General features: G+C 38.1%; 1 protein-coding gene across 1 annotated transcript in view; it reads left to right on the forward strand.

Annotated features, from left to right (window-relative positions):
- Nucleotides 1-22658, forward strand: part of SLC49A4 (solute carrier family 49 member 4) — a 66208-nt gene that overhangs the window by 40700 nt on the left and 2850 nt on the right. The window contains exons 5-8 of the mRNA XM_057430106.1: nt 4820-4928; nt 5547-5614; nt 10372-10499; nt 20030-20212. Coding sequence (XP_057286089.1) covers nt 4820-4928; nt 5547-5614; nt 10372-10499; nt 20030-20212 — 488 coding nt within the window. The remainder of the gene's footprint in view (nt 1-4819; nt 4929-5546; nt 5615-10371; nt 10500-20029; nt 20213-22658) is intronic.

Here is a 22658-nt window from a genome sequence, read left to right on the forward strand (position 1 = left end):
TCAAACTCTTGCTGTAATTGTTTCTTGGGTGATTTAATGCTAAGAGATGCGTCTATGTACAAAGGGCTTCTCGAAACTTAATAAATGTGGAGCTTTAGGCATTTAGCTATTATGGACCTATTGTGGCTGTGCTTGCTAAAACTATTTAAAGCTAGCAAAACCATCTAATTCCTTCTTGTAATTTTTTTCTTTTTTTTTTTTTTTGAGGTTTTTATTTCAGTTTTGGGAAGTAAATAGTTGACAAGATGTTTAATCCTGTGTGTCCTTGAACAGGCTGGCAGTTGGAAGGAGGTGTGAGTACGGCTGGCTGGTTAGTCAGCAAAGTGACCTACTCAGGGTATTAAGAAATTGCAGTTCCCATAAGGACACTTGGCACACACAGTAATGCCGTTACGCACCCAAGCTGGTGTATGGTGAGACCATGCCTGAGGGTTGTGTTGTAAAAATGTTGCTGTTGAACACAAATCCAAACAGCAACTGACCCTGAAGTTTAAATATAAAACTTTTGTTGACAGTACTCCATTTGGGAGCTTTATAACCATTAGATTCCGTGTTCACAGTGTTGTAAACAGTGGACCTGAGATACTGTTAAGGTCAGGAGGTAAACAGCAAAGCTGGCTTACTATTCACAATCAATGAACCTGAAGAAAACAAGCTAGATGCTTAAATAATGAGGATAGTTTATAGTGTCTCCAAGAACCAACAGGGCTTTTAAAGTGCAGTCAGGTAGATCATTATATCTCCCTTCCTTCAGGGCTTTATGCATTCTTTCATGCTACCTCTTATCAAAGGCACTTCTTCATTCCTCTGTACATGAAACAATCAACAGTTCATCATTAAACCCACATATCTTAGGGAACCTTTCAGGAACAATCCATCAAGCAAGGGGGGTTTTACAAAAGAAAATGGTATCTGCTGTGTTTCAAGAGAAATCCATCATCTGATTCATTAGGATTTTAAGCTCTGTTGCCTGCCTAATCTAGGGTTCATAGTTCTTGGCGCAGAGAGCCTTTCTTTTGACTTAGTGGTGTAGACTGAAGCTAATCAGCTGATGAGTAACAGGAAATCATATTTTCCCCGTATTGAAGACTTACCCTCTGGTATAAAACTGTGTAAGGCATTAAGAACGTGTGTAAGTTAGTGGGCTGACCCAACTGTGCACCAAAAACCACTCATGATTATTGAGATGTTCATAATTTTACTCTTCTCTTTCCCCCAAGCTGCAGTTTTATTACTTCAAAACAAAGCTGCGTAGCATAACTACCATTGAAGTCATTGATCTTTTTCTTTGAATGCTGAAGGGATCCATGACATCCTTGCAACTCCCAAACTCCTTCATGCCTTCAGGCCCTTGAGCAGTCATCTTCATGAGCTGCTTTTTGCTGAGTTGTATTTATACATATCTTTCTTAGGGTCAGCCATTCCCTATAGGCCATTTTGGGGGGACTTGCTTAGGAACTTGGTGGTTCTTGGTTTGGAGGATTCCTGTTTCTGACAGATTAGAATGATTAGCTGATCTCTGGTTATCTCCTGATACCAACTCTCTCAGCCTGCAGTGGGAGTTGACAGGTTAGTCATGGCTGGGGACCTAGATCTAACTCTTTTAACAGTCTGTCACACACTGTGACAAGTGTAGCTTGAATTTCTGTTACAAAAAGTACAGTGCCTTTCTGAGTTTCTTGGGTGAAGCAAATAAGACTTTTTTTTTCTTTTTTCCCCGTTTCAGAATATGCCACAAATTTCCATGGAGAAAACTTAATATAAGTAAAAAAAAGTTAGCAACTCTTAATATCTGCATCAAGTAAACATGTAGTGATTTTTGCTTTGAAGTAATTAGATGTTTTTAGCCAGTTACATGCATTTTATATTTTAAAGGGACTGTGTAAGCAATTTTGAAATTTCATAACAGAGTTCTTGTGCATCATTATTTCTTTAATGAAACTTTCATATGACATCACCATACATGATGGAAGCTGTTCAGAATGTGCATGATGTTAATAGGCACTGTCAAAGTTATTCTGAAAATGGTGACTGACTTTGATGGGGCTCCCACCTGGACCACCCTGTTGCACGGATTCTAGTGGCATTAAGTAGGTTTCTGAAAAAACACCAGAAGAAAAAGCCAATTCATATTTCCAGCAGAATGGTTTAACAGAGAGAGGCTAATGGTGATATCCTGTCATAAGGGCTGATACGATGGAAAACAGTGTGGTTTCACCAACTGATGGTGTGACAGACAGCATATTTTTCTGTTTTCAGTGGAGCAATTGCAAAATTGCAAAACAAATACAAGTGACTGGCACCATGAAAAGCAGAACTGCTACTTAAGTTGTGTGTTTCAAATGGCTTTAGCACTTACCGTAGCCAGCATTTAGCTATTGCTGGACAAGGGGGACAGAATGACATCTAGTGATTGGTGCAGATTTGTCACTGCCATGCACCCTTTCTCCCGATTACCTTCCATATTCTGGAAACAAGGCAAGGTGCAGCCTCTGTCACTGAAGGATGTCATTATGCAGAGCTGGTTTTCTAGTATTGGTACTAGGGGTTGGACATGGCACAGAGCAGCTGTCCGACATGCCAGTCTATCTTGTTGCTAGAGTTACAAAAGACAGATACACCACTGGAGATCTCAGTCAAGTAACTTACAAAGTACTCAGCCCCTCAAAAGTAGCTGTTTAATGAAGATGAGATTCAGGTAGCCAAAGATTTTGAATACTGAGCAAGTATTTTGGAAGAGTGAATTCAGACTTTTTACTTCTTTGCAATCTATGACATGGCTATATGATGTTTATGCTAAATGGGCACTTCCCTTTTATTTTATTCTACAGATGTTGAATTAGCTTTTACATGAGTAGTATCAAATAGCATCAGAAAGCTGCTTTAAGAGATTACAAATGATACAAGGTAGACTAGGATAAGAGTATGGCATTCTTAAGAGAGAGAAAAAACATTGTCAGGAAGACAGCAAACATTTTAGTATTCAGAGAAGTGCAAACAATGTATAGAAGAGCTGAAAGCTTGGGAGTTGCTTTTCTTTGCATTAAAAAATAAATCTGACACAAATTATATTGAAAGAGGAGGATATGTTCATGTGATAGAAATGTGTTATTCAAAAAGAGGATGTGTGAAAAAGAACAGTGAGAAAAAATGCTGGCTGGTGTGCTGTGCATGGATCTTTTAGGAGAGTAAAACCATGCAAGCTGCAAGCCTCTGAATGTTTTGAAGAATCTTTAAAGCTCTTTGCCTCCCTCTTGGCTTTCATAGCTGTGTGCTATCAAATTGCTGATGCATGCCAAGGACCTGGTGCTGATCAAGATCAATTTTATGTAAATTGTTTGTGAAATGGGGGAAGCACATTTTATGGTTACACAGATATTCCATGGGATAACCTTGGAATCACCATAAAATCTCTTCACTTTAAAATATTACTGTTGCAGAGTTAAAAGTATATTTTTCTGGTTTTATTCCCAAATCAAAAGATTTTTTGAGGAAAAGTTGGATGTCTCTTAGCAAAGATTTCACATTTGATTTGGTTACGGTGGGTGGGAGAAATTGATGGTGGTATTTGTCTGCCATCTCCTGTTTACAACGTGTACGATGAAAATGATCATAGAATCCACTAGGTTGGAAATGACCTTTAAGATCATCAAGTCCAACCATTACCCCAGGACTGCCAAGTCCATCACTAAATGGTATCACTTTTTTGAACACTTCCAGGGATAGTGATTCCACCTCTTCCCTGAGCAGCTTGTTCCAATACCTGAGCACCCTCTCTGTGAAGAAATTTTTCCCACTATCCAATCTAAACTTCCCCTGGCACAGCTTGAGGCTATTACCTCTTGTCCTGTCACTCGTTACTTTGGAGAAGAGACTGACCCCCCCCTCACTACAACCTCCTTTCAGGTAGTTGGAGAGAGTGATAAGGTCGTTGTCCCTGTCCATCCTCCCCGCCCTGCCCGAAGCCTTCTCTTCTCCAGACTAAACAATCCCAGTTTCCTCAGCTGTTCCTCATAAGACTTACTCTCCAGACCCTTCACCAGCTTTGTTGCCCTTTTCTCGACAGGCACCATCACCTCCATGTCTCTCTTGTAGTGAGGGGCCCAGAACTGAATGCAGTACTCGAGGTCTGGCCTCACCAGTGCCGAGTAAATGATGACAGAGCTTTGACTGCTTCATCTTCCACTGAATACTAAAGGCTGAATAATTTTAATTGGGAGGAAAAAGCAAACATGCTGACTATTTAGATCAGAGCATTATACTTGTCTCTGTTTTTTGACAGTTCAAACTGTCAAATTTTTCCACTCTTGCTACTGTACCCATCTTGGTTTCCAGAGCTTTCCCTGCCTTTCACCAAAATAAAGAGAACTAAAACAGATTAAAAAGAAGAAAAAACACAGCTCAAAAAGCACGATCCTCTGATTTTATTCTTGAAGTATGTTTTTTGTCATTCAAATTAGTACTTACTATTCCTAACATACACTTAGGCTAAGTAGGTTGCCCATGCTGATGCTTGGAAGAATTGCATGTGGAAATGAGAAATACGTGAGCCCAGCATGTTACAGAAATCTTTGAACTATATGAAGAGACTGACATTTTTGATGTCACAGTGTTAAGGCAGTAGCATCTCAGCCATTGGAATTTCTGTGACATGGCCAGATACCTTTCTTGATTTTTGTGGCTCACTTCTCCTTCAGACCTCTGCTGGTTTTTGTGATGGGCAGAATATAGATTCTAAGGTGTCATTTACTCTAGCAGCTAATCTTGGTGAAGTTTCTAATATAAGCTGCAGCTAATTGCGTATGTTTTGTCTTCGCAGCAATTTCCGATTCTTGATGATTGCTTTAGCCTATGCTATACCTCTGGGTGTTTTCTCTGGCTGGTCTGGTGTTCTGGATTTGATATTAACGCCAGTTCACGTAAGCCAAGTGAGTATCTCCTAACTGATATTCAGCAGCTGTTTTGTAAGTGGCATTTTTTATTTTGCACTAGCATATCATTTTATCAGGTTCTTCTGTTTGGACCACTTTTCTTCTGAAATCTTAAAGAAAATAAACTATAGCTTTGGCATCCCAAAGTGTCACGATTCTCCCTGCTGACTCTCCACCAGCGGTGGGTATTTTCAGAATTATACAAACCTTTGGACAGGAAGGAGGAATCAGGTAAACAAACAGGAGTATTGTTGGCTGCTGCACCTTTAGTGAAAGAAAATAACGTTTACCAGGTAGAAATGATGAAGTGGGGAGAAGAGGATTTCCAAGCTTTTGATGGAGTATTATAAAAATGCAGAAATCATTACTCAGATTCTGTGAAGAGAGGTCACATTTCAAGCACAGGCTACTTAATCATACTTTCTTTAAGTGAATTTATTTCCTTTTGAACATGCTTGAAAAAGTCTACTCAGATTGTGGTTGGGCAGTGTTAGCAGTTTGCAGCTCCTCACACCATTTGTTTTGAAAGTAACATTTTATCATCTTATTTTTTTAGCTTTAACACATTTCTCTGTTTTGATTTGTTTGTGGTTTTGTTTTTTTTTCTTCTGTCAGGTAGATGCAGGCTGGATTGGATTTTGGTCTATAGTTGGAGGCTGTGTTGTTGGCATAGCAATGGCAAGGTAGGAATAATTACAGGACCTTCTCCATTTCTTCAATTGCGATTGTCATTTAGCTTATCCTCTTAATAACATAAGTTGTTCTCTCTCATTTTCCAGAGGCTTGAAATTCAAAATGCATTCTGGGGTTATGATGTGTTTCTTGTACAGCAGTAATTTGTATGTTCCATGTTAGTGGTTGCTATGGGTTGAGAAGTCCACATGGGTATATCTCAAAAAGTCATACTCCTGATAAGTGCTTCCTCTGTGCTCCTTTTAAACACAGTTCTTGTGAATTCAGCTGCCTGGTATGAGGGAGAACCCATTGTAGTACATTTGGAAACCATTAGAGAAATGAGCATCAACATCCTTCCATCAACACTTTTGGGCATACTGATTTCTGAAGGGGTATTTAGAATGCAGCACAGGTGACCTACCCAAAATAACAGTACTTTCCTCCACAGAGAGATTAGTCTGGGCCTGTTTAGGCCAGTTGCTGGATTCTTATATGGCCTAAAAATTCTTTCAGGACGTACTTGCACAGTGAGTTTATAAAGCTGATTAGTACCAATTGCATGTTCCCCTTGCATCGGGATAGCCAAGCACTATTCTAGCTTCTCTCTGTCCACACTTTAGACTCTGGATCTGCAATGAGCTTAACACAAGTGCAGAGCTGGTCATCATTGCAGTCACTGAGTCTGTGGACCCTGAGAGGCATCTTTTAGGACAGAAATTGAAGCACGCTCTTGTTTGTTTGGTTTTTTGTTTGTTTTTTTTTTTTTCCCTGCTTGCTGTTCATCCTCAGAGTACACAATACATAAAGAAATGTGAGGTTTATCATCCTGACATTTTGCAGGCTGCCTAGCAACTGTGATGGAGGGAGAGGAAAAAACTCCTGACGTAGGGAAAAGAAACAAGCACTTCCCTCTCATCTGCTCCAGATGCAGGCCGGCCAAAGGACTTAAGCTGTTGAAACAAAGTTCATACTGTGATTTCCTCTATATGAGCTGCTTTCGAGTAGCTCTGCTCAGATACGAGTTTTTCTCCCTAAGAGAAGTTGATATTTAAAACCAACTGCTGTAAATGGCACAGATGCTGTAGCAGGTTACATGCTGAAGCAAGTAGCTGCCCAGTTTCATCTCTTCCATCATGAGTTAATCTCTGGTATATTTGCAGTATTTCAATAGTAGAGGGGCACCCTTAGCAGCTCACTTAACTTTGTTAGGACAGAATCTGCTGACTCAATGCCAACATGCGAATCTCAGTCTTCATGGTAGATTAATTTATTTAATATATTGCCTGGGTTAAGTTTCAGGAAATGCTGACAGTCTTTTTTAACTGCTTCAAAACTGACATCAAATCTGTTTGAATACCAGTATTTTGTAGCATTCAGAGCTTTACTTTTAAGTAAATTAAAAAACCACCAATAGGCTGTCTCCAAATACGTCTTTCTAACTTGGGTGATACGCAGTTCAAATGGGAAGGTTTGCATACAGAAAGGGAGGGAGGAGATGATCTGTCATTTGTGATGGATAACTCTCCTTCCTAGGCTTATTCAGCATTTATCTATGTAGGGTTGAATCAATGACGAGTCTGACTGTAATCTGCTGAAAGTTGTAATTAGGAAAATTAAGTAATGATTCTTGTCCAGGCTGACAAGTTGATGTATTTCAGTGTCAGAACTATGATTTGCCAAGCAAGCAGCTCTCTCCCTTAACCACCTCTCAAGAAGCTGTTGCTTTTGGGTTGGGTTTTTTTTTCCCCTTTTACTTTTTTTCCTGCTAATTTATCAAAAGCAAAAATGGTGCAGCTCAGGAATTTGCTCCTTCCATTTTTGTCAATGCAGATTCTGCCATTTAGAGCTGTAACAACCTGAGCCCTGCCCTGGAGCATTGGCTCCTGCACATCACAGTGGGTGTTAAATCATCTATATTTGATGTAATGTGCAGTTTGAAATTTGTTTATCTCATTTTTGAAATGGCGCAAGTTTTCCTCAGCACAATACATAAATCCTCCTGCTATCCACCCACTGCTGTCCCAGTTGCTGAGAACTTAGATATGTTTAGTTAATTTGTGTGATGCATTTTTATAATTGAAAAGCCTGGGCTATTTTTGGCAGCTTTCAAATGTACCCTTTGCTGGCAGCTTTCAAATGATATTGGTTTGAAGAAAAGCAGTGTCAGAGCGACATTCATGTCCTTGCATTGAAGCATAAATCTGTTCCTCTTTCTCAGATTTTTTTTTTTTTGCCACATTTTCTAATGTTCATAGGTGTTTCTGAGTTTTTGTCCTCCATGGCTCAATTTTTCTTCCTGCTTTTAATTTGCAGTGTAGTCAAAATGCTGAAATGTGTTAATTTCCTTAGCAAGAGAGAGTGTTGTCAGCAGCACAGGTTTGTGATTTTAACTCTGCTATCCAGCCTAGGACTGGATTTGCTGGTTTGCAGGCTTTACCAACAGTAGTTTCAGAGGTCTGTGTGGGGGTAAGTGTACACCTTCTCTCTTGGTGTGCCTGCTTTTTTAGCAGCTGCACATGTCCCCTTACATGCTAGATGATAAAGAAGGATTTAAACAGAACACAGGGGTTTGAAAGAAGACAGAGGATAAAAATAATTTATCTCATTTTTTGATTGAACAGTTACTAGATTTACAGTCATCTTTATTGTCCTGTAAGCAGACAAGAAGCGGAAGTCCCTCAATAACCACGTTCAGGCTAGTTTCCTATGTCAGTTTTTTCCTGTTATTCCAGTTACTGGCTGAATTGGGTAGCTGCATAAACCATTAAGTTTTTATTTGACCCTTCTGGAATCCTGTGATATCTGTGAGCTCCTTGGCACATACTGCTACCACTGATACCCAGACCAGGATATTTGTGTCAAAAAGGGTTGCAGCTACTCAGTAGAGTACTTGCTCTATAGTACTTGCTTCATTTAACTGTCTTGAATGGTTTAGTTGCATATGATCATCCCATCCACACATATCCCTGGTGGTAGGATGGAGATAGAGGACACCCTAGAGATCCCTTTCAGATCTGTTTTATGTAAACATCCTTCCTTGGAGGCTGATATTTTCTCACACGGTGTTTCATTAGATAGAATCATAGAATCATTAGGGTTGGAAAGGACCTTAAGATCAGCAAGTTCCAACCCCCCTGCCACGGGCAGGGACACCTCACACTAAACCAGATAGGATATGCGTGACTGCTCTTTGCTGTAAGGAGAGGGAATACTGATGTTGTCTGCAGGCAGGCAAAGTGGGGAGTCTCTGTGGAGGAAGCCAAAAGTTTGCGCTTTGAGATACTTCTGAAACTCTTTAAAATAGCTGATTCTGACCCCAGTGGTCCTAAAGAATAATTAAAGAAATTGAAAAACCACTGAGAAGAGGTGATCCTGATTGCTGGATTTGGATTGTCAGAAAAAAACAACAGTGGCAGCTGACCTCTGACTATTGGAGATTAATGCATAAGCTACTTGAACGCTGCAGTCATAAACTTTTAAGATTATGTGCAGCATTGATCTTCTGTTGCTGCTTATTGAATTACTTGCTGCTAAATTCAGTGTGGAATTAAAACACCAGGACAATCAAAATAAGAGGAAAGAAGTAGGTCTTTTGGATTTTATTTTTTTATTGCAGTACTTGTACATCTCTTATGGTGTATGTGGCACTAAAATTCCTAGTTCTCAAAACGTCAGTAGCATTATCTCTTTTAACAAGTAAGCCATAAGGTATCTCCCTGTAAAGTGATCTTTGTCAGGGCAAAGAAGGCAGTTAGCTGACAGATGGACATAGTTCATCATGGACCAACCTAGGTGGATTAGCTGCCATTAGGCTAATCAAGGTGGGAGGCTATGAGGGGAGAAGATACTCTTTAGACATGCATTCCTAATCTGTCCAGCCCAAAATCACATCTGAACAGGAGATTATAGAAAATTACTAGTGGATGAATGACATTGCCTTTTCTAAGAATACATCTTTTTAAGTAGCTATGCGGAAATTCCTCTTGAGAAGAGCAGTTGCACTGATAATTATGCCATAGGAGAGCTGCTCAAATGCATTCTGTCTCCTTGAAATAAAAAGGAAAAAAGATAAAAAAAAACAACTGTCCCATCAGGTGGTACAGTCAGTGGGGAATGTGTAGGAGTGGAGTGACACCAAACTGTAGGTTTCTGGAACATTCCAACCCAAAACAGCCACCGGCAGAGTGACCGCTGCATGGAGTTCCTGTTTTGGCTAAGCCACCAAGAGCTTCATTGCCAATGCATCCACGGGTTCAGAAGCTGTTCCTTGTCACCTTCATTCTAGGAATTCTGGTATTTGGAGTTTTGTCATTTCCCACAGGAATGAATCTTGATACTTAACTATGTCTTGAATGAAATACAGCAGCCTCCTTGTATGCTAATTGAGCAGTGTGTCTGCCAAGGGAGACTGGCAAACACTGACAGAGCAGCGATGTAAGTAGTGGTGTGATGTTGTGTCCAACAAATGCAGAAGAAAAAATAATCCTTCCTATATACCAAGTGTTTTCAGTTGATGTTTTGAGAATTGTCCTGGTTTGGTTGTTATTTTGTGGCAGCTAAAAAATCCAAGGCTCTTCAGCTTGACAGCTAAAATACTACCATTCTATAAAAATGCCTTTTATCTATTTCTGAAAATGAGAAAATATTCTTAAATTGTTTTTATAATCTCCAAAATATTTAATGAGAATACAGTGGATTAATTGTCAAGCATCACATATTATGAAAATCAGCATTTGTCCTGGTCTGATTTGTGCTTTTATTTTAGATTTGCAGATTTTATCAGGGGCATGCTGAAGTTTATACTGCTGCTGCTTTTATCTGGAGCAACATTAGCATCAACCTGGTTCACTCTCACCTGTCTAACTAGTGTCACTCATCTGCCTCTAACCACAGGTACTGACAATTATTTTAATTCCTATTATTGATAATTAGTATATCAAGCAAATATTTGCAGTCTTACATCAACTTTATTGTAACTTGGTTTGGTATCTTTAGTTATACTGTAGTTTTACCAAGACTGTTGAAGCTGAAGGATCTTTACCAGCTTTGAATAACTTAAAAAAAAAAAAAAAAAGATTAAAAAATAACAAAACCCAATAATAAAATCCCAGAACTTACATTTAAAATTGATTTTGGGACTGAGTGTTTTTCTGATTTGACTGGTTTGGAATAACAGAGGTGAGAAATCAACCAAGAAAAATCAGATGAATGCAAGTGGTGCTGTGTGTAAGAAACAGTGACATGTCTGGGAATTTAAGGTTTTGAAACTTACATTAATTATTGGAAACATGTGATGCAGTTCAAACCAAGGTGACCCATAGTATTTTCAACCATCTGAATCTATCCCTGAGCTGTGCTGTCCTTTTTGCACCTGCATGAAGGTTCAGGGAACTCTTCCAGCCCAAAATTAACTCAGCTCGTGCCTCAAAAAAGATGGGGAAAAAAGCTGTTGGCAGGAGTGGGGGAAAAGCTCAGAGGTCTACACAAGTTGCCAGCGAGCTGTACCCTTAGTTGGAAATTAGCACTGCTTAGTTCTTAGAAATCTGTCCTTCACCTCACTATCTGCACCAAAGGACTCATCCCCTGTGATTCCAAGACCTTGAACAGAGTAATGCATTGCAATAAAACTAAGCCATCAAGATTTTTAAAAATTATTTATTCAAGAATTCTGTGCATCCATTTTAAAGAAAGTGCCATCTTTGTTATAGCAAGTTTATGCATTTAGGAGAATTTATTTTTTTTTTCCCATTTTAGATAAAGAGTTTGGTGTGGAGATAGAATATAAAATACTGGTTTTCTCAAATTAACTTTGTGTTTCAGTAAGGGTCCTTGGTTCATCGCATATGTCATAACCAAAAACTAAAGTGGGTACAGCAAATTGAAATACATGATCAAGTCAGGAGAAACACCATCTGGATGGATAGGTCAAATTTGTGATTTATCTTGAAATTTCAACTTAAAAAAAACAAACTAAACCACACAAAACCAAAAATGTAATTAAATCGATAAATCAGATTTCATGGTGGCTGTTGTCATACCAAATGACTGCACTTTTCCATCAAATCTAAAATAAACGCAATAAAAGGTTATTTCTTGTGTTTGCCTGTTTCATCACTACAAGCCTGCAGTAATGTGAATTTTTACAGTAACTCTATCCTCTGAATTGATGTAAGAAGCCAAACACATAAATGTCCCTTCAAGTCTATGCATAAGAATGAAGCGGAAAGGTTTCAAGAGGTGAAAGTCATTACGTGTGTACTTGCCGATGATCCAAAACAAAACTGATGGAGCTCTGCCTCTGATTTTATTTTTCTGTAAAGAACTCAGCAATGTGGGTTCTAGGAGACTTCTTATACGTTCACAGCATATAGGTGCATTATGGTGGGGTTTTTGGAAAGGTGATCTGTTGTCAGAATATGAGAGTATGTAAGGTATTCAGGTTTTGATGTAAAGTATCCTAAACTAGCATCCCTTGACAAAATTCCAGGGATTGCGTTGTTCTTTTCATGCAGTTATAATTTCTTTTAAAATGGACGGTTCCTTAGATTGAGTTGTAAATTATGTTTTATAGTTTTCTGTTTGTACTGTTCTTATATATCATTGTAAATGGTGAACCTTTTTCTGTAAAACTCAACCTTGTTTTGCATAGAAGTGCCAGCAATATGGTGCATTCCTCAGAAAGTGCAATGTAAAGCATCAGGGCGTGATGTGCAGCCACCAAATCAGATCTTTTTTCTTTTGTGGCATAACATTTAAACTTCATAGAAACGTGGGCAGGGGTTCATATCAGCCTTTTCTCATTAAAGTTTGTATAAAATAGATGTAATGTGCCTATTCAATTTATATCCTTGTGCACAGAAAAGCAGTGGTGTATTTTTATGAAATATGCTGTTACGGATGAAAACACACAAGCTATTTAATCTAATTTATAGGACTTCATGCTAGATTATTCCTCAGTGTAATGATGCAATATGATGATGACCTCTGCATTGCACAGTAATTGGGAGAAACAGTACATTTGAATTGATTTGGATGAACTTCTTTTTTTCTTCTTTTAATTAAAAGTTTGAGATGCAGGTTATATCAGAATATAGATATAGGAGGTCAAATGCAGGCCGTTGACAGCTGCTTGATCCACCACAGGCAGACCTTGCCAGTGGTTTCCCCAGGTCCAAAAAGAATGTTTTCCTTTAGTATGCGGATATTGTGTGGCATACATGCTCATTCCCCTCTTCCGAAAACCCTCTGCCTGCCTCTCACCTGGTCTCCTGAGTAAGCACTCAGGTGGGTACATTTGCATAGAAGCAGGCTTTTGAAATGCTGAAAAGAGGAGGAGGTTTGGCCAATAATTTACTCTAAAGGGGAGGGAAGAAAATCTCTGTAAAAAATTATTTTTAAAATATGAACCAACCAACTCCCATCTTTTAATCAGTATTCATTGTAGCAATTGTAGTAATGTCTGGTTTAAATATTGGTGGAAGAACTGTATTTGAAGAAATAGTCACAGCAAAATGTTTTTTCCTGCACTTGTTTGTGTAATATTCTAATTCCTTGTAAGTAGGTACGACATCATGTAAAGGTATTTCCTTCAAAATGTAATTACTTAGAGTAGAGACCTTTAATGCAGATATTAAAAATCAATGACTGCTTTGTGTTTTCTTTCAGTGATAGTTCAGCATTGTTTGTATTGTGTAATGTAATGCCTGCACTGCTATGCATTATCATAATATGCTCCATTTTTCTCCTGCCACAGAGCAAGACAAGTTTTCTGTCATTTGCTGGCTTCTTAATGTATCTCCAAAAGGCTTTTTAAAAAGTGTATTTGGAGTCACGTGTATCAACTAGAACTGCCAGTGTGGGGTAAAAAGGAAAGGCAATAATGATATAGTGCCATCATAGCTACCATATCAACTGTCTACCTCTCATCAGCTAATCACAGCTCTTAAAAACCCCTGATTCTGGAATTAGTTTATATTTTAAGCAAGTTTGAATTTTCTTTTAAGAAATCTCAATTTTAGTGTATATTATTTGCATCTTTCAACAAGATTCAAAGACAATTTTATGTACACTTTGAGCATTAAAATAGTTTTCTCCACTGAAATCCCAGTGCAGCTGCTGATCGGTTTCTCCTGTGCCGAGTTCTTTGTTAGCTTGCTTTGTACTGAACTTCATTATGTGAATTTATGTACAATGGGATACTTTGACCCAGCATAATTGTGTAAGGCATTGTAATGCCAGTTTCAGATTCTTGCCACTTTGTATTGCTGATAGTATCTCTGGATACAAATACTAGCATTTTCCAAAAATGGATATGCAACGCTTTCAGCTCACAGCTCAGATTGTTTTCAGCGCAGCATATCACAAATATTCTAATATTTATGAGCACATTCAGCAGAATTTTGCTTTACAAAATCTTTTCTAGTGCTGCATGGCAGAAACTCTGAATACAGTGGCAATGTCTTGAGTTGATGACTATATTCAGGTTAAGCAGCCTATCCTTTATTTTCAGGTTCAACATCTTGAACAGTATAAACATATCTGTCTCCTTGTCCTCATCTGTAAAGCACAGTATTGAAAAAGAGAGATGTTAATTATACAATACTGGTTGTTTTATTCTTTGAATTTTATTTCTGTACTATAAACAAGATGTGCTTGATAAGTATAAGGCAGGAGGACCCAGAGGATAAGGCAGTAGCTTGAAAACATTTCTTTTTCTAGCTTCAGCATTAACCTGCTTCTGGCTGTGGACAAATCATTACCCCCACTCCTCTTGTGCTTTTCCCAATCATAAGATGGGAATAATGACCTTTGTCTTCCTGAAGGCTTCTGTAAATCCACAGATAGAACTTAAAAGAAGAACTAATTTTAGAGGTTTGTTTAAAAACCCAATGTTAAATAGCGTACAGTGTTTGAAATCTGGGAGGAGCATTTCAGGGATAAAAATCAATAAATCGGCCACAAATCCATCGATAACAAGCTTCAAATATTGTGTAATTTCCAGCCCCACTCCTCCCACCTACTTTTTCTGGTTTGTGTTTGGTTTGGTTTGGTTTTTTATATTTTGATGCCCACTCAGTAATTTCTTCACTTCTTAGTTCTCCAAAGTAAACGCGCTTTACTTGGTTTCGGTTTTTTTTTTTCTTCTATAATCAAATTACAGTAAAAATTACTGTCTTACCTTGAGGGGAGTCACATTTTCCATGGAAAAACGGGGACTTCTTCCATGACTATTCTTATCGTGGCATGTAGCAATAATTAAATTATAGGGAAGTGTAATTTCACTTTAAGACATTACAGAGTTTGGTAGAAGCAGACTTTGATTTGTTCAGATCGTTTGTGGGCATACTGATGTCAACAAAGCATGCATCCACATGAGACATTATCCTTCATTTTGGCATTTGGGGTACTATTATAACAGTAATAAAGTGCCCTAGATCTTTGCAGGTTTTGCTTTAAATTGTATGCTGCACCCAAGAGAACATATTCAGCTTTATTTACTTTCCTGTTTATCCATATGAAATTTGTGTGAGTCTTGGCTCAGTCTGTGTGAGAAGAGAACTGTTACAAAATGTACAGAGTTCAAGAGTTTCTGGCAGAGGACTTTGGAAGAAGATACTGTACCACCTGCTTGCAGCTGATACTGCTCTAGAGTGTCCGCATTTCCTTTGTAAATTTGCGTGCAAAATACTTTTTTTTTTTAAAGATTTTTAAGAAATTGTAATATTTCATTTTATTTATAAAAATAATCCAAGATGTGCGTGCCAGCGGGTTGATAACTGTTTACATCAGTGGAGGCCCTTCCATTAAATTTCATTTGGATTAGGATCGCACTCTGTAGTTATACATTTAGTGATGGTATAATTTAAGAGTAGATTGGTAAACGTGTTGCAGAACATCCTGGGCAGTTCTGAGAACTTGTTAGGCTGTCGTCAGAGATACTTGAGGCTCCTTCTGCTGTGTTGCAAGCTCATCTGGAGACACCAAGTGCATGCCATCATTTAAATCACATCCCTGTTTGAATTCCCAGGTTTTTTTTCCTTTTTTTTTTTTTTTTTTTTATTATGAAGATTTTGCCACAGCTTGTGGTTGAGAGAAAAGAAAGTCTCTTTCTGGGCTAGAGGCATGTATTTGCCAACTGGTAGCTGAAGGCCTGCAAGTATAAGAAGCCAGGAAGGAACCTTTCTTCCTACTGCTTTTTCTTCTTTTTGTACTAAGACACTGATATCAGCAGTCCCCAGTTAGTGTCTTGCTTCATCTTACTGGTAGCATCTCTACTGTTACTATCAAGGCACATTTCAGTCCTTGCTTCCATCCTGGCCAGGAAAATGAGTGCTGAGGGAATAGCATGGGTTGCCTCACACCTCAAGCATGAACATGACATGACAAAGCCTAGCTTGAGCCTGCTGGTGCGGCAGCTTCAGGCCAGTTCTCTCAAGCAGCTGTGCTTTGGACGGGTGTTTTGCCTTTCCTGTTCTTTTTGCAGTGGCCAAGCTGAGAAATAGTTGCTTAAGTGACACAAACATCTTTAAAACATTAAATTAATCAAAATAGTTCAAAGAAACCTAGCCCAGTTCCATTATTTATTGATGTCCACAGCTGCCACTGTCTTGGGTACACAGCTTTGTGCATAGCTTCATAGGGAGTTAATTCCTTTTCTTATGAAAAGAAATTTATACTAATAGCATGACATGCTTCCTCAGTATATGCCTATCCAAGCTAGTTGTTTGTCCTTGTTAAGCTTTAGGACATAATGTTAGCTTCTTGGTAAACCATCTCTTTTTTTTTTGTCAGTGCTTTCATATCCTTAGATTCATTTCCAATGATTGTCATCAAGATAGTCTTAATTGAAAAAACATTTGCTGTAATTTTAGCAGCTGTTCTTCTACAATATAAAATCGTAGTAATTGTTTGTGTTCATTCAATACAAGGTCGCTGTAATGAAAAGTAAATGGTCTCTGTTAATGGGTCATATTCTCCCTGCTACAGTATCTTGTTGTCCATGAGTTGAAATATGAGATGTGCTACTTAGTGGGTGAAATAAAAGTCAAAAGCTACTTTTGAACTCTTATTTGACTTTTTTTTATTTGACTTTTTCCTGTAATGTTTTTTTTCTGAAACTGAGTATCTTAACTTTGATTTTCTATCTAGTTGACCAATTAGATTTGTGACTTAATTGTTAAGTTAATGGTATAAGCTTATTTGTATAGCACTCAGGAGGACCCTGGATGATTTACAGAAACATGAGATCAAAAATATTTTTCGATCACTACAATATGTCCTCATTAAGGGAGGCTTACAAATGTGTACCTCTCCTTCACTTTCAGAACTTCTTTTTCTGGTTTACCAGTTAAAAGCTGTCATTTCCACTAAATCTTTGAACTTAAATTAGCAGCTACTAGACCCTGTATTCTGCCTGTCCTTTTTCCTTGACATTTCTGCATATTAATTCCAGATATGTGTGCATATATGTAGGCTTTGTTTTGTAAGTGTTACCTGTAGTCTCAGTTTTGGCACGAACATTTGAGACAGGTAATACTTCAGGGAGAATCAAAAGGCAATGCTAAAGCTGCTTTGCTCGTGGTAGTATGGAAATGTGAGGTGTGTGCCAGTGGATGTATTTGCATGACTGAAACAAGGTGTTGTGACAAGGAAATGTAAGGTTGTAGTTTCTAAAGTATAGAGTTATGATGCTTGTTTGCTTATGGTCTAGTCTTCTTAATACAGTTTAGTAAGTGAGGAGCAATGATGTAATTCAACTACTATATTTTAAACTAACAAATTTATTTGAAGGCTTCTGTTTGTTTTATGAAAACTTTGGCACCCACTGAATTGACTAAAATTTGAAATCTTGATCTTTTAAATGGCTGCCGATTTTAGATGCACATTTTTGCCTTTATCAGATGTGAATCTTAAGTTTCTGGAAATCACACGTCTGGAGTTTCTCTCTGTTCAGAGGCATATGATTCTCCTTTCACGGCTGTTCTTAATGGAGGAGATTTCAGTCTTCCAGCAGAGGTATTGCCTTTGGCACTCTCTGTATGCAGCTCCACTTTTGATGGTGCTATTGTGGCTTTCAGCAGCTTCACAGCTATTTCCACTGTTTGAGTTTCTGATACAGAATTACAGCTGGCTACTACCTTCTTTTCTTTGGGGAAAGTTCTGAAAAAGTTCTTTAGAAGTTACAAGTAGTTGCAAGTATAGATATATTCAATTGAGTGTAGCGAGGGACAGATGTTCATTTGTGTTAAAAGATTATTTCATTTACTTGTTGATTTCTCAAGCCAACACAAAGATTTCGAATAGCTGAATATGCTCATATTTGCTGGCTACACCTGATAGCAGTTAGAGACAGACGGATATGCAATGATGTTGGAAGTAAGCAGGAGTTCGAAAGGAGGTTCATGAAATTTTAAGTACTGGTGAGGACTTGCAGCAAAAATCTCTGGATCTTGTAACTAGGGAATGAATTCTTCAGCATTAGCTAGAAGGGTCTGTTAGGAAGAGCATTCTGTTCTTATCATAGAACAGTTTTGGAAGGGACTTTCAAAGGTTACCTAGTCCAACCGCCTCACAATGAGCAGGGACAGGTTCAACTGTATCTGGTTGCCCAGAACCACATCCAGCCTGGCCTGAGTGTCTCCAGTGATGGCACTTCTACCACCTCTCTGGGTAACCTGTTCCAATATTTTACTGCTGTCACAGTAAAGGTTTTTTTCCTCACATCCAGCCTGTATCTCCCCTCTTTCAGTTTAAAACCATCACCCCTTGCCCTGTCACAACAGGCCCTGCTAAAAAGTCTCTTCCCATCTTTCTTATAGGCCCCTTATAAGAACTGAAAGGCCACAATAAGGTCTTCTTGGAGACTTCTCCAGGCTGAACAGCCCCAACTATGTACTGGTTAGAGCTTTTTTTTTACTTCCTGTCTGACAACTCTTGAACATACCTTGCATCACTTTCTTTGACTTTTGTTCTGCAGTTTACAATACGGGAATTTGAGAGTTGGAAAAGGGTTTTGGTTTTGTTTTTTTTTTTGTTTGCTTTGTTTTGTTGGGGGGGGGGTGGTTGGTTGTGTTTGATTTTTTTTGTCTTAACAATTCAGAACATTCTGGTATATTACAAAAAAGCAGGGGCCAGCTGTCCCTCCTGAAGTCACGCCATCTCTGTCATCTTTCTGCCTGGGACTGCTGTCCTCTTTTCTTTTCTCCCTGCCCAGGCAAATCCACTGTAGAGAAAGAAACATGTCTTTGTGCCTTGGAAGCAAACCACATCAAACACAGGATCTGATAGACAGCCCTCTCTGCTTCTTAATGCCTTTATCTCTTTTCCATGATTCTTCGTATTTTAAGAAACATGTTTTTTTTAAAAAAAAATACTTTTTTAAGCTGGTCGTTTTCTGCTTCCTGGCAGTTTCTCAGTTGAAAGTTTGGGCAGTTCATACCAGAAGATGAAGCAGAGCTGTTTCACTTCGCCCCTTCCCAAGACAGAAGAACATAAATTAACCTGAAAATGCAGTTTCCCCAATCTTTGTATAGTTTCTTTATCCTTTTTACTTGCTCAGGAATCTCAGGTTGATGAAGTTGCAGGTCAGGAAATCTCTCCCTTCCCAAGATAGCACATTATTTACATTTCTATATTGGTACTGCTATAGCATATAAAGCAGCTATATTAAGATACTAAGCTGTAAAGTATTTGGCAGTGGCAGAGATGATACAACAAACTACCTGAGGCTACTGAAGAAATATCTGTATTCTTCTGTTGATTTGTCCAGGAAAAACAATTTGTTGTACAGTGGTGAATAATCTGTATTATCGAATATGTCCTGTTCCTGCCAGGTACTCAGTGCCCTTCATTTCCTTTTGAAGCCAAAAGGGATTCAACATGTTGCAGCTCAGTCCGTGCTGAATACTAATGTCTTGTTATCTGGTAGATCATTAGTATTTATATGTAAAATGGAAGCAAAATTAGTTTTGACCTTTAGAGCTAAGTCAAAAGTTTAATCCATGTCCATTTCCAATTTGGTGCACTAATTGTTCCCTTTCCTAATTGTGTGTAGGACAATAGTTTGCGTTCATTTCAGAGGTAAACGAAAATGTAGGTGATGCTTTGCATTCATAATTTTGTTGGTTTTTACTTACAAATGAATTTCAGATCACTCAATGTGTATTTATGGCTTCTGTTTAAAAAATAAATAATATAATAATAAAAGAAAAAATCAGAATTTCTGATGCTACTTCCCCTCCCTCCCAAACCAATGCATACATTCTGCCTAAAACTAAGTGGGATGTGATATGCTTTGTGATACACAGAGGATAAAAATCATTTTATGCGTTTTTTGGTTATTCAAGTATTAGTATTCTTGGCAGCTCTGAACAAGGGGAAAAAATGCCAGGATGAAATTAATAACTGTTTTGTTTCCATTACAGCTACACTGTACACGTCCTGCATTTTGTTGGGTATATTCCTCAACAGCAGCGTACCAATATTCTTTGAGCTCTTTGTGGAGACAGTCTACCCTGTTCCAGAAGGAATAACCTGCGGAGTTGTCACTTTTTTGAGTAATGTGTTTATGGGAGTGCTTTTGTTTTTCCTCACATTTTACCATACAGGTAAGAAACAGAAGCTTCTTTGAAAATATAATTCTCCAAATATTAAGCCATAACCTTGTCACTAAAGGGAGGGTTTTCTAGTACGATTTCTGTTAATAATCAAATGTTGGAATCCCTCTGTGTGACTGCAAGGGAGAAGAACTTTGATGGTTCTTTTCTATATGCATGCAAAAAAAAAAAAAAAAAGGTGCTTTAGTGCAGGCTGCATATACTCATATTCTGCTTAGAATTTAGTGTAGCCAGAAACCATGAAGGTGCTATCATCATGGTTTTTATAAAGGCCTGAGCAATGTGACCATTATATCTTTGTATCTGTGGGTGTTCAAAACCATAATAATGTGAATCCAATCTCATGCTTTGGGGTATAACTCTACCGTCTAGGAGGGGCAGAGCAGAAATGCCCCATTTGTGGTCAGCTCCGTTCAGTGTGTTGCTGGACTTGCGATTGCAGGGGAGAGAACATCTCTCAACCACTATTTAAAGATGAAATATTCATTCCTTTAGGTAATCGTAGAATCATAGAATGGTTAGGTTTGGAAAGGACCTTAAGATCATCTAGTTCCAGTGGCCTAATTGGGCACAACAGTGTTGTGCTTGGTATTTTCATCAAATTCTTCAGACCTTCTCATCTCTCAAGTATTATTTGATTCCTGGTAACTCATAATCGTAAGTTTGAACTTGCTATTTAATAGACTACAATATATCTTATTACACTGAGCTGTAAAGTAAGAACCTATCTTGCATTCAACAAGTGATCTTTATTAATGGTTTTCAAAGATGCAGAGTTTTGATTTGTATTCTGTTGTTGTGGTAAATGTTTGCTTTATGATGCAAGATTTGTAAAGCAATACTTAATTCTTGCTTTGGAAGCATTAGAAATTGTGAGTTTTTATATATTATTATGAGTGCATGTCCTTCTTAAAGTGGTGTCTTTTATAACCAAGAGGAGACTGACAAATTTCAGAATTAAATGTGCTTGCAACATATGGGTTTAGGGGTGGTGGTGTTTTGTTCTTTTTTTGTTTGGGGTTTTTTGTTTTTGTTGTTTGGTTTTTTTTGATACTGACATTGAACTGCATTATTGTAAAACCTGAATTCCATCCCTGCTAGCCTTCGATGGTGTGATATTTGGTCTTCACCTTTTAAAGAATGCTTTTATGATTAATTAATATTAATTGGTGTGAACTCTGTTCACATGCACTGTTATTTCCAACATTTACACCTGAGCTGAAAAGATTACACAGAATATTCTGAGAATTTTTTCAGCATTTTTCAGAGTAACAGTCCAATGTTTGGAATTAGTTGATAACTGAGGATGGGGATAGTGTGTCTCGCTTCTGACTGAAGAATTATGATAAAGTGAAATTGTTCCCTTATAATAGGGTATTTGTGGCCATCTTTTGTCTCTAGTATTTCTTTCTCTAGCAGGTAAGTAAGTACATGCAAGTAAGGATAAACTTGGAATTAGTGTATCCATATACTTGGATTATTTTTCCCATTTCTTCAAAGGAAAAAAGTAATTTGTGCTTAGTACAATCCATTTTCTGTGATGCAGTTAAATACAAGAGTGTATGTAGTCACTGGGGGAGATTGATGCCAGTGCGTGCTATTGGCTCATTTGAGAAGGAGGAAGACTCCGTTAGAAGGTACATAATTTTAATTCATTTGATTCAAATGCATTCTCTGATGGCATTTAAGAAGCTTGCACATAAACCAGAACTCAGTCACATTTCTCGTGTTCCCTTGGCCTTGCTTTTTGGGCCAAATAATCTTTCTGTAGTTTGAATTCCAGTTTCTCTTGTTTTCTCCTTGTACTCTGATACTGCAAAGGCTGTGAAAGAGCCAAGCCCTGGGCACTTTCCAGAGTACTGAAGATTTTAGTCCAACTAGCATGGTGGAGACGTAAACCTTTCTTAAGCTCAGCCTATTTGCAAGTGCTGTGCCCCGAGACCCACAGCCTCAGCCTCTGGATGTGGTTTCTTTCACCTTTTCTGCAGGGACTTCAAGGGGTTAAAAAAAAAGGCAAATCAACCTTTAGCCTCCCACAACCAACGTGTTCGCGTGCATCACCAGTGCTGTCACAGATTCTGTATTACAAAAGCTGTGAAGGATTCAGAAGTTAAATTTGGTCTTTAGGATATTTGTGTTAAAGCCTGTTTAATTCAATTAAGCAAGAGTATTATAAGCAGAATAATAGCAAAGCATTTGCCTATTGACTTCTGGCATCACATAACACAGTTTTCTCCAAGCCTTAGAATAATTTTCTTAAGGTTTTAATAAGATTACTGCCTAAACAATACTGTAAGGTGATTTAGTGGATGTTGTTGAAGGTTACTGGTTTTGGAAAGTTGGGGGTTTTTTAGGCTTCTGTCTTTTGCATTGTGTAATAGAAATTGCACTTTTCCTTTTAGCAATATAAATTACAGATTTAAGAAAGTAGCAGTGC

This window comes from Pezoporus wallicus, unplaced genomic scaffold (genome assembly GCF_028554395.1).
Source record: "Pezoporus wallicus isolate ANWC-B61680 ecotype Strahan unplaced genomic scaffold, APGP_CSIRO_Pwel_v1 contig_5261, whole genome shotgun sequence".
Classification (NCBI taxonomy): domain Eukaryota; kingdom Metazoa; phylum Chordata; class Aves; order Psittaciformes; family Psittacidae; genus Pezoporus; species Pezoporus wallicus.